The sequence below is a fragment of the Carassius carassius genome, chromosome 26, assembly GCF_963082965.1.
Source record: "Carassius carassius chromosome 26, fCarCar2.1, whole genome shotgun sequence".
Classification (NCBI taxonomy): domain Eukaryota; kingdom Metazoa; phylum Chordata; class Actinopteri; order Cypriniformes; family Cyprinidae; genus Carassius; species Carassius carassius.
The window spans coordinates 400703-414290 of NC_081780.1; the positions used below are offsets into that span (position 1 = coordinate 400703).

Below are 13588 nucleotides of genomic sequence, written 5' to 3' on the forward strand. Positions count from 1 at the left end.
GGCAGCGGCTTGGGTGTCACACTGGGTTCAAAGGTCACGTCCATCGCTGACCCTGGCTCATTAGAGTCCTCATATTCCGGCACCAGCGCGTTCACAAACCCCTCCTCCTCCTCGTTGTGGGTGGGGCTTCCTGTTGGCTCCGCCCACATTAGCTCAGTGCTGTTGGGTTCGGCTGTGCTGCTGTAAACGGTGACGTTGTTTAGCGGCGTCTGCGTGACGCTCATCTCCACACTGTTCACTTCCTCTTCCTGTTCTTCAGCCGCAGGAGCGTCACGTGCCTGCCGGAGCACTGATGCATTGTGGGACACCTTCAGAACGTTAGATCCAGATGCTCCTCGAACGCTGAGGTGGATGATTTTGAGCGACACGTTGAGAGGAGGATTCGGGACTGGACATGAGAAAATAAAACAAAACAAACACCATTTATCATATTTAACTAGTGCTGCCAAATGATTAATCACATCCAAAATAAACTTTTTTGTTTACATAGTAAATGTGTGTGCACTGTGTACATTTATTATGTATATATAAATTATATTATATGAACATTATGACTGACTTCATTCTAGTATGAGTTTAAGCACTCTCAAAACACTCCTCTTATAATCAGTAAAGCTGTCTATATGAATCTCTACATCATTAGTCCATATGCACTTTGTAGTTTTTGATGAGAGACTTCACGTGAGAGCTGAATTCAGTCAACACAGTAAAAATGCACAACATTTTTGGGGGGATAATGTAATTTCACAACTGCATGAAATATATCACACTGTGCAAATAGTTTTTAGATATTTTATTATGAAAACCATACATACTGTGCATTTAAAGAACAAATAATAGCATTAAATCATTTTAATTATTGAAGAAACAAGGTGAAAATATATTTCCGATATCAAGTTGATAAAGTAGTAATTTATTTACTTGATCGATTTATTTATTAAACACAGCTTAAACCAAAAGCAGTACAAAACCTGTTACCATGACATAAAACATTAATTTAATTAAAATATAATTTTTAATGACAATTAAGCACATTTTATTTTTTTATTATTATATGTAATTGCCATTATTCTCAAAAAAGTAATTTATTCAATTTATTACTGATTAATTAATAATTGATTATAATTATTTACTTTATTTACATTTCAGTTTAACTATTATTATGAAGTCTTTGTAATTATTTTAAAAAAATTTATTTTTTAGCTTTTTACCATAATGAGAGTTTGTAGCATAAATGATCCTAAATGATCCTAAAAATGGCACTCAAATTGCTGACAGGTTTCATTCATAAAGTGAATCCAGAAGGTTTCCATCAATAATTAAAGAGGTTTGTGCACTGCCTGCTCCAGCGCTAACATCGTTCAGTTGTTCCAGCACTAATTAAAGGTCATTTAAAGATAAATTGAGAGCTAATGATCACATGACAGATGACTGAATGATTCGTACCGGTGCGGTGGTGCAGGGGCTCGTGGGTAACGTCACTACGGCTCACCAGCGTGCTCCTGTTCACTGTGGCCTCTGAGACGAGCTGGAAGCTGATGTTGGTGTAACACGTGCCCGACAGCCAGTGCTTGAACACCGTCTTCCCTTTGAGGAAATCTGCAGAGACAGAGAGAGAGAGTCCGAGTTTAGCCGTGACAAACACACACACGCTTAACACATGTGTAACACACACAGAAGCACACATGCATAACGCGCGCAATACACAGAAACACACGTAACGCACATAATAAACAGAAATGCACGTGTAACAAAATTAAATTGTGTTACACTGAAACACACATGTAACAAATGTGTAACACACATACAATACAACACGTTCACACAAAACACATAGAAACACACATGCATAACGCCCGTAATATACAGAACCACACATGTAACACAAACATGTAATACACACAGAAACACAAACGCGTAACAGACAGAAACACACGCATGTAACACATAGAAACACACATGCATAACGTGTAATACACAGAAACACACATGTAACAAACATTTAATACACACAGAAGCACAAACGCGTAACAGACAGAAACACACGCATGTAACACATAGAAACACACATGCATAACGTGTAATACACAGAAACACACGTGTAACACAAACATGTAATACACACAGAAACACAAACGCGTAACAGACAGAAACACACGTATGTAACACATAGAAACACACATGCATAACGTGTAATAAACAGAAACACACATGTAACAAACATTTAATACACACAGAAGCACAAATGCGTAACACATAGAAACACACATTCATAACGCCAGTAATACACGGAAATGCACTTAACACGCATAATACACAGAAACACATGTGTAACAAAATTGTGTAACACATGCGTAACACACGCGTAACATGCAGAAACACACACATGCGTAACAAACAGAAAAACAGACATGCATAACACACATAATACACAGAAACACACATGTAACACAAATGTGTAACACACACATAAAAAAAATGTGTAACACACAGAAACACACACGCAACACATACAGTAGAAACACACATGCATTACGCGCATAATACACAGAAACACGTTACGTGTGCAATACACAGAAACACACGGTTAACACAAGTGTAACTCACACAGAAAAATAAATGTGTAACACGCAGAAACACACACACACGTAACACACATGCATAACACGCATAATACACAGAAACACACATGCATAATGATCGTAAAACACACACATGTAGCAAACGTGTAACACACACAGAAACACAGATATGTAACACGCATTACAGGCAGAAACACATGTAACACACACATAATACACAGCACCTTTATACAGCATGTAGCGAGGCTGACGGCCCTCCATGTAGCTGATGTTTACTCTAGTGAAGATGTTCCTGTCTGGAGAACGGATCTGAAACACCACGCCGGTCTCTGGAGCCAGACTGTAATCAGACATCTCAACGCTGTCTAGAGGAAGAGGCTCTGAAAACACACACACACACAGTTCACTGATATATCACACTGGAGAAACAGGAGACTGAAAAATCAATGGCATTTTGTTGTAACGAGGATAAAGGCACTCTGTTCTGACTTAAAACTGTTACTGAAAACATAATTGTTTAAAATAAAAGTGGACAGTCTGACTAAAACACTACTATACCATGATGTAAGTCATTTTATACCACAGAAACAGTATCACAACATAGCTGATTCTTGCTTGGAATTGAACTTTTTTTAATTAATTGATTAATTAAAACGTATGCAAATTTTTAAATATGAAATGCATACATATTTATAACGGCAAACTGTTTTGTAATTATTTTTTTTAATTTAATGAATTATTTTAATGTATTATTTATATGTATGTATATAAACGTGTTGTTTATAACTTACTACTGCCTATTTTAATATTTGTATTAGTGTATTTATCAATACCTTTTTTTCATTCATGATTATCTTGCTGCCTTTTATAATTTACAATTTTTTTTAATAATGTATTTATAAATGTTTTATTTTATTTACAATTTTAATTATTTTTTCATTTTTATTAACTAATTTATCAATACTTTATTTACATTTTTTTCTTTATTCCCGCCTATTTTCATTTATCATTTTTATTAAATTATCTATAAATGTTGTATTTTTTATTAAGTACTACTGCCTATTTAAATTTATTTATTATTTTTATTTAATAATTGATTTATTATTTTTTATTTTGATTTATTAATGACAACTGCCTATTTAATCTTATTTATTTGTTTATTTTAAATGTCTTTTATTATAAGTGTTTAGTATTTGATGCATTAATTTCACACATATGTGAAGCAGATGTCTGACTGTCTTACTGGTGAGCACAGGGACGGTTCTGACGGCTCTGGACGCGCTGCTGTCGTTCCCGAGCATCAGACTGATGGAGTAACACAGGCCGTGGTACGAGGCGTTGAACTGGAGCGGATGAGGAAGCATCTGACCGTCAACGGGTCGCGTGAACAGAAGCGTGTGCGTGTGCGGCTCTCCGGAAACACGCACCGAATACACGGATGCATCAGGTCTCACGTCATCAGCGTCCAGCGACAGCAGCATCCGGCTGTCCTCCTGCAAAGCCACCTGGAACGGAGCCCCATGCTGGAAGAAGCACACATCAACAATCAATCAATGCAAACCACATCATCATGACCGCATTAATAATGAACGGAAAGACGGGTAATGGGAATCAAACACATAAACAAACAATCACTGCACCACAGATCCGGACCGGCTCTCAGAAATACCCTGAATCTCATAAAGATTTACAGATTTAGCGAAGAAACCCTTTGAAGAATCCTCCTGCAGAAACAAGATCCTCCAGCAGCGTGATATTGCTCTTATCTTCAGTGTCTGAAGATTCAATATGAGATGAAGAGACTCATAGACATATGAGAAGAGCTGCATTATTCCCTGTGTGTGTGTGTGGGAGAGAGATAAGGCGAGACCAACACACACACACACACACAGCTATAACAGTGCTGATTTAACATCAGTGACATACTATAGTAGTTTTGCTTAATATCAGATGTGTTTTATCAGAACTGTGACCAAACATTTGGAGATGTAAACTCGGAATTGCAAAAAACAAACAAAAAAAAAAAAAATTAAAATGTTTAAATTTCTTAAAAAATTAAGAAATTCTAAGATTGCATTTTTTTATACTTTGATTCTACGACAGAAACAGCTTCTATCATTTTTATATTTTTAGTTTTTATTTGAATGTTAGTGGAAGTTGCAGTAATTTTGTTGATAATCTTTATATATTTTTGTTCTTAAGCTGTTTTTTCTGTGCGTGAGTGAATACAGTGGTGTTTTGTATTGTTTGGTCGTCTTCAATCTGACCGAATGTTGTTTTCAGACAGACGACTGAATGGAGATGAAGAGAATTCAACTTTAAATACACGTGCAGCTTTTAGACCAATCAGAGCTCAGTATGCAAATGAGCCTGAGTGGCTGTTACATTTGAAACGATGAAGATTCCATCAGTGGAAATCGGAGCAGATTCTAACTAGGGATAAACCATACCAATTATTGTGTTTTTCGATAACAATACAAATACTTTCAAAAGACAATATCATCGATATCGATAGCGATACGATACTCCTAAACTACAAATACCTGTGGTTGAACTATGGTCACTTTAGTAAAACCATGGTTCATTTTCATAAGAGACAGCCAGTGAAAGGCTGAAATAAAAATGTTAGTTTTTTAAGTAAGTAAATTTAAAATTTTAGTTGCATATATTTCCTGAACAATCATCAACACTCTTTATCTTAAAGAATAGAATAAAACATTTTTTGATATAGCCTATCCTAAAGCAGGTTGGAGTTCAAAATATATCATGATAAATCTCTGTAAAACTGTTTCTGTGCCATGTGTGATGCTTAGAGAGACCCTCAGAGAGGATTATGGGATTACAGCAAACACACGCATCATTACAGCACAGAGATGAGGAGGAGCGAGCGTTAATTAGCACAGAAAACAATCTGACCACCAGATACTGCTTTATCACACAAATGTTGACGGCCTCTAATCGAATCAAATGTGAGTCAAATGCCAAAGTTCAAATGTTAAAGTGTAATCTATTTCTGCTGTATTTTCAGCATCATTCCTCCAGTCTTCAGTGTCACATGATCTTCAGAAATCAGAATAATATGATGATTTACTGCTCAAGAAACATTTCTGATTATTAGCAGTGTTGAACACAGTTGTGCTGCTCAATATTTTTGTGGAAACTGTGATAGTTTTATTTTTCAGGATTCACAGATGAATAAAAGTTCAAAAGAACAAACACATTTTTAACATAAAAAATAACTATTTTAATATTAATTGATATTTAAAATATTAATATTAAATTGTACATCATTTTAAAATATTTTTGAATGTTTAAAATAATATTTTGTTGATAATTATTAATGGGGAGAAAACACACACAAACACAGACACACACAAAAAACAATAATTCTAAAATTAAATCATTTTTTGTGGTTTTTCTATGAAAAGTATGTTTATTTCTTTCTAAAATGTGAATAAGTGTGTATTAAAAATAATAAAATAATATTATCTAAATAATATTATCTAAATAATATTCGGGTTGATATTTGGTCATGCAAAAAACTAAGAACATTAGACGTGTGTCTAAATGTGATGCATTTATAAACAAGACTGGTTTTGAGAAGAGAACCTCGGGAAAGAGACAGAAGTCAAGACAAGACACACGTCACTCTCGAGGAGCGCTGAAGAAGCTGAGGAATCTCTGTCAGAGAATGCCTTTCAGTGCTCAGATGAATGAAGGTCAGGGACTGAAAGAGGAACGCAGCTGCTGACATTATCATGCAAACGAAGGACTCTGAGACACAACTTCTCACTCAGAAAGAGCAGCAGGAGCACAGTTTGATGATGAAGATGAAGATGAAGCTAAAGCGCTGGATTATCGCTCTGTAATCCATCAGAAAGTGAAGGAGCTGTAATAATCTCGCTTTTAATCGCTGAACCCACGGCACTTTTGTGTTCCAGAGAGACAAAGGTCTCCAGATTAACAGCCACAATAAACCCATTTGTGCTTTACACTCTTACAAATAAAGCCTCTTTATTGGCATTCATGAATCCACTTAAGGTTATTTAGAGTGGAAAAGTTTTTTTTTAGATTATTAAAATGTTCTTTACACTTAGAAAGTAAATGTTATTTTAAGAACTAAGATCACTGAGAGCTTCTTTGTAGAATCAGAAGAGGTGTATAAGAACCATTTAAGTTCCTACGTTTTACCCTCTTAACACATTTATTTATCTAATTATAATTATTATTATTTACAGTTATTATCAACCAGATATTAACCATTTAAAATGTTTCAGCCATTTTGGCCTCGGTTTGTATGGAGATCCATTAGTGTCAAAAAAATTTTGTTAAATGATCTATGGACAGTGTTGGGAAGGTTACTTTGGAAATGTAATAGGTTACAGATTACAAGTTACCCTGTTTAAAATGTAATAGTAGTGTAACTTTTTCAATTACTTTATTAAAGTAATGTAACTAATTACTTTTGAGTACTTTTTGATTACTTTTCTAAATTTGTGAAAATTAAAGAATAATAAATGAAAGCATATACATAAACTTATCAATACAGTTATCTAATAAGCATGTGACGTATTCTGTGTAATAAACTCCTGAAACATTGGTGTTTTTTTTAAACTGCTGTCTCTGTATATGATGATAGTTTTCTCAAAATAAGTAAAATGCACATGAAGTGACACAGAGCAGTTCTAGAAATTATGTTTATGTGCTCGTGTACTCCTATATTGAGGCAGCAGAGGTTGAAAACACTGCGAGCTTCAGTAGGCCTATGTGTAGAAAATAAAACAATTTTCTCCATTAATTTACAGGAGGGGCGGAAGGGGGAAAAAATTCAGACTGGAAAATTCAAACTCATACAAACAAATTCATGGACAAAACAATTTTTTGTATGGACCTGACATAAAAAAGGTTTAAATCTTTAATTTGGGGACATGCAAAATAATTAAAAGTTCTGTCCTGAACTGCAACTTAAAACCTTGCATTAAAAACCTTAATGCAACTTCACTTCTATTTTTCTCTTCAGTCTCTTTATTTTGCCCTGTTATCCATCTCTCTCATGACTTTAATACTCAAGATTGAACAAAACTATACTTTACAATACAATACTCTACAATACTACAATATCTTTATAGAAAAATCCTAATACTGTACACGAGTCATGTTTTTCCCTTACAAAAAGTTACCATGCTTTTATTAGCCTATATAAAAGTAAAATAATCTTGTTTTTTTTTTTTTTTTTTTTGCAAATGGATTTGTATTTATTTTTTAATAAATACATTTGTAAAATAATTTTACATTTTTGGTTATCACAGTTAAACAATAGTAGCCATTTGGATTTTTAGTTAAATATTAAAATGTTAATTTTCGTAAGGGTTGTGTTGTTGTCTGTCGTAGCTCCCCCTAAACCTAGGCTATAAAAAAAAATCTGAATTTTTTTTCAGCTAAATTACTACTGTAACATTGCAACAGATAATAATGATGTCCTTTATATAGTAGCCTATTTTGAGTGATGACTGATGAGCAACGTGCTGCTGCTTGATTAAAAAAACAAAGACAAAAAAAGCATCTTTACAGATGAAACTGACCTGAAACCCTGAACAGTAGGCCTAGTTCTGCTTCTCTGCTCCAGCAGTACACTCTATTTTCTCTCTCTCTCTCTCTCTCTCTCTCTCTCTCTCTCTCGCGTTGATTACTCTGAGTCTGATCCAAACCGTTTGGCGGAGGCGCGGAGAGCGCGCGAGTCACGACTAACACTTCATGACTTATTAGAGATTTAAATATCAAATAATGGCTAATTCGCAAATGATCGCTTTAGTACATTCGGCAGGCAATTATACAATAATGATATTAAATAGTGGGGCAAAATCGGCTGCCAGGCCACCGGGAATTGTCCCGGTTCTCCCGGTGTCCAGTCCGCGCCTGATTTCCACAGACACGCAGAACGTGCAGGAGTCATATATTGCATTTTTGGGGCTTTATATTCACAGACACTAGTCCATGTCATGTTTTGATTCAAGTGTACTGACCTACTTTTGATTTAGCTAATCATCCAAAATGTGGCATATTCCGTCCGCATTAGGCATTTCGTTTTTATGACTGGATTCTACGAACCAGACTGTATTTCCGCATCCCGGAAATTATTACGGCATATGTCTCAGAATAGTCAGTGCAATTTGGGAAAGAAATCAGTTAAATCTGTATGTGGATGTGTGTAAATATTCAAATGTAATCCCCTTTGTAATCGTAAAAAATTTCATAAGTAACTGTAATTTAATTACTCATTTTTTCTTAGTAACTGTAACTAATTACAGTTACAATAATTTTGTAATTAAATTACGTAACGCCGTTACATGTAACTAGTTACTCCCCAACACTGTCTATGGAGTTATATTAGTGTCAAAAACGTTTCTGAAAAATATTCCAGCTTTTCTCTATATCTCACACAGTTTCTTTTTTATGACAGAATTTTGTTGATGTACTTGAATATGTACGTCTATTTCAGCATAAAAAAATCATCACTTTTTCATCTGAAAGTAAAAATTTGTAAAATTTGTAATATTTATATTTTTGTGTTTTGGGTTTAGAGAATTTGGATTGTTTTTGAGCAATCATGAGCTATAAAGTCAAAGAAAGTTATTAAATCCATTAATAATATTGTGTTTAAGATTTGTCAGGCTCAAATTATATGTTATTTTAAATTAAAAATAAAATGTCATATATATATGTTATATTTATAGTAATTTCTCAATTGGTAAAAGGAGTAAATACAGCAAAAATGTGGTAATAACATTCGAAACTTTACATTTCTTCCACCTAAACTAATTACTAAGAAGCTGCTGAACAGATAAAATATGTTTTTAATGTAAGACTTTTTCATAAAATAACGATTCTTGTGAAATGTGAAAATAGTAAGCAGGTTTTGAATACATGTTGAGCCATGTTTGAGAACATTTAAAAAACCTGAGGAAGCTTTTTCCATTATAAAGACCCTTTCGATCAAAGGAAGGGTTTCGTGGATGTACATGCCTATAATGAGCTGTTATTTTTAGGAGCGTCAGACAAGCATCTGAAGACGTGCACAGATCCTGATTTCGTAGAAGTGTTTTCAGGGAGGAAAGGTGCTGTTAATTGCGTGAAGAGAGACACTCCTCAGGCTTTTAATTAAAAGCAAACACACCGGTGTGTTCAGAGCAGCAGGAGGATGGTCAGAAGGCCAGGAAAAACACAACAAAGAGCCCACGCTGACACACACACATAAACCCCTTCCACCGCACCACAGGAGGTCCAAACCCGCCCACAGACCGCCGACTCGCCCAATCAGCTGCTCTGCCTTCTGTGATTGACAGCTCTGACTCAGCAGGTTTTTTTGTTTTTGTCTTGAACTCTTTTCAGAGTTTCTGAACTGGGAACAATGAGTGAATCACACACACACACACACACACTCTTTCTTTCTCACTCACACACACTCCAAAAAGAAAAGTCCATCAAAAGACTAATAAAGCAAAGTAAAAAAATCTTCTTTCTAAACCACAAGTTACATATTATGGAATTTTTAGGGTTAGGGTTAGGTTTTACTCTCATTATTGTCAGTGATGAGATATATGAATACTTAACCATATTGAAATACTTTAATACAAAGATTGCATATTTGAAACCACAAAAAATTCAGGATTTACAGATAAACAGAAAGTTAAAAAGAAGAACAGCATTTATTTGAAATAGAAATCTTCTGTGACTTTATAAATGTCTTTACTGTTCCTTTTTTATCTTTACAGTCCTTTTTAATCAAATCCTTGATGAATAAAAGCATCACTTTTCATCTAAACTTCTTTTGTTTCTAAAATATATAAAATGTTTTATATTTGTAATATTATTTTTGTTTTGTTATTTTACAATTATTTTTTGTTTTTTTGTTTTGGATTTGTCATGATAAGCATGTAAACACACACATAGCAAAAGGCCAAGTATAATTTCATCCTACTTTCTTCCGATTATGAGGGTTTCACAGTGCTTTCTATGAACATCAGATGTGTGTCGGTGAGAAACTGAGTCACACACGAGCGCTGAGCCTCATGGGAAACTATAGAAACAGTGCATCTATAAGACAGCGAGCATGAGCTCCGGGGAATGGATTTCAAGCATCTCCAGAGAATATACAGGAGTCTTTGTGCTGAGAGAGAGAGAGAACGGGCGAGCGGGCGAGCGAGTGGCTCAGGGTCATGTGACCGATACTGCAGACGCCACACATCACACACCAACACATCATCGCATACATTTGACTCTACCATCGCATGAAATCAACTGGAGAATCTTTTGCACTAAATGACTGGAATATCAGTGTGATAATCTGTGATTTTGCTCCATTGAGCGAGCCGTATGGAGACGAGACGAGACGAGCATCAATGAATGATGACAAAGAGCATCAATGAAGCAGGACACAAACAGAAAATCCCTTTCAGACCAAACCATCAGTCATTTCCCAATACGAACATTCTTAAATCTGACTAAAGATATTATCTTGCTTTCTGAAAAATAGAGCAAAATTGAGCGGGTTTACACTTAAAACAAGAACAAAATCAAACGCGATATATTTTAGTGCAGTTATTGTCATTGTAATGTGAATGTTTTAATACAAACTTGCAAAGACAAGCAAGAGAGAGATGTGAAGCGTTTTCCCAAAAAATACGTTTGACCGTTTAAAAAGAAGAAATTAGGTCAGTCATAAATATTAGTATTGTATTGTGTTTTACAGTTGTAACACACAATATATTTATTATATTATTTTTCATAAATAGACATTGTTTACTTTAAAGTTAAATATTACTATAGTAGTATTATAAAAGATATATATATATATAATTTTTTTTTAAAATATTGGTATATAATTACAAATTGTGCAGGCCAGCAGACTGTAAGTAACATTGTAAATAACTTTTAAGTAACATTGTAACATTTAATTACATATGTTTTCTTTGGCACTAATAATAATAATTATTATTCTTATTATTTTATATCTATGTTAATATATATTCACATATTTTTGGTGGAGCCCGACAAACAAGCTGTACAATTTTTCTTCTGCAGTAAATCCCTCTTGATTTAGATATTTGTACTGGAAAACAAGACAGAGATACTGTGGAGGAACAGCACTTGTGCAGTGCATTAGAGTGTGCTTCAGCGTTTTGACTGAACATGATTTTAATGTTCCTGAAGGTCTGTTTAACTCAGACTTGTGAAGTCTTTCAGAGCGTGATCCGAGAGTGTTTAGTGTTCAGATGAAGCGAATCTCTGATGGTTCATGTATAATGGATGGAGCATTTCACATCCACACACCTGCTGTCGGCAAATGCTCAGGTTAAAGAGAACCGACGTGATGCTCTTGATTAACATCCGTCTGATGAAGAGGAGCCTCACACACACCTCCTAAAAACGCATATAAGTCAATACATATCAAGTGATCTGTAATAACAGAAAAAGCAATACCGATCACGTAATAAAAACAGTTACTCACACTTGTGTGTTGTGACATTACAGTCACAGCATCGTCTTTTAGTTTCAATCTCGCATCAAATTATTCCTTGTTTACAAATGAATCCACGGTGAAAAATGAAGTGAACAAAGGAACGATTTCTTACTGATGCGGTCTGGATCTTCACTAAAAATAAAGTAAATCCACTCTTTCCTAATGCTGGGATCAGAAGGAATGAGAAGCAAACACTGTTTTTAAAAAACTTGGCACTGAACAGAATCTTGTTGACTTCAAAGCATCTGTATCGTTTGGTTTCTATGGAGATTTGCGTGTGCGCAAGGCAGCTAAACTGGCTAAACTGACACAACTGAAGCATCGTTGGGCGGGGCTAAGATGCAGTGTTGTAGAAACTGTGGGCGGGGCTAAACAGACAGTGGTCTGGGTGGGGCTAAACAGGCAGCAATGTAGAATATGTGGGCGGGGCTAAACAGACAGTGTTGTAGAATCTATGGGCGGGGCTAAACAGTCAGCATTGTAAAATATGTGGGAGGGGCTAAACAGACAGAGATCTAAAATTGGTGGGCGGGACTAAACAGTGCTGTAGCATCGATGGGCGGGGCTAAACATTACATTACATTTACATTTATTCATTTAGCAGAAGCTTTTAACCAAAGCGACTTACAGATGAGGACAGTGGAAGCAATCAAAAGCAAAAAAAAAGAGCAATGAAATATAAGTGGTATAACAAGTCTCAGTTAGCTTAACACAGTACACGTAGCATGGGATTTTAAATAATATAATAAATAAAAAGAAAACAGATAGAATAAAAAAAGAATAGAGCAAGCTAGTGTTAGAGGTCTTTACACATACACACATACACACACACACACACACACACATACAATTGCATAATACATGAAAAGAAAATATAATACAAAACGATTAGAAAGGCAGTTAGAATAGAATTAGAATAGTGAGTGTAAAAGTTAGAGGGTCAAATAAAGATGGAAGAGATGTATTTTAAGCCGATTCTTGAAGATGGCTAAGGACTCAGCTGCTCGGAAAACAGGCAGAGCAGTAAAATCGGTGGGCGGGGCTAAACAGGGAGTTATGTAGAAGCAGGCATTGATCTTCTTCTGTGGAGGTGGGGTTTATCCCCACTATTACATCATAGAGTAGAACATTTTGGCAGATTTTCTTCAATATAAGCAATTTTTAACAACAAAGTGTTTGAGTTCTGAAACTTACAAGATGGTTTTATAGTACAATTTCCTCTTATATGTCAAACGATCAAGGGAATTTTGGTTTCTCAGTTCATGACCCCTTTAAATTTATACGCAGCGCTGCTTCATCAGTGTCAGTTCTAAAACAGTGGACCAATCAGAAGAGCCCAGAGGCGGGGCTAACATTGCAAGCTTTTGTTTACAGTAGTAAGTTGGCATGGCAACTGTTTTATTTGATGGAAAAACAGCGGAGGATGTGTTCTGCACTACTTTTAAACAACAACAAAAAAAACATTCCTGAGCCCTGCGTCTCGCAA

General features: G+C 35.1%; 1 protein-coding gene across 4 annotated transcripts in view; it reads right to left on the reverse strand.

Moving 5' to 3' along the window:
• Nucleotides 1–13588, reverse strand: part of ptpro (protein tyrosine phosphatase receptor type O) — a 42324-nt gene that overhangs the window by 26433 nt on the left and 2303 nt on the right. For all 4 annotated transcript variants that reach the window (XM_059510514.1, XM_059510512.1, XM_059510513.1 and 1 more), the window contains exons 2-5: nt 3826–4105; nt 2807–2962; nt 1447–1599; nt 1–388 (exon numbers count right to left, since the gene is read on the reverse strand). The exon at nt 1–388 is cut by the window's left edge and continues 83 nt beyond it. In XM_059510514.1, the coding sequence (XP_059366497.1) occupies nt 1–388; nt 1447–1599; nt 2807–2962; nt 3826–4105 (977 nt within the window). The remainder of the gene's footprint in view (nt 389–1446; nt 1600–2806; nt 2963–3825; nt 4106–13588) is intronic.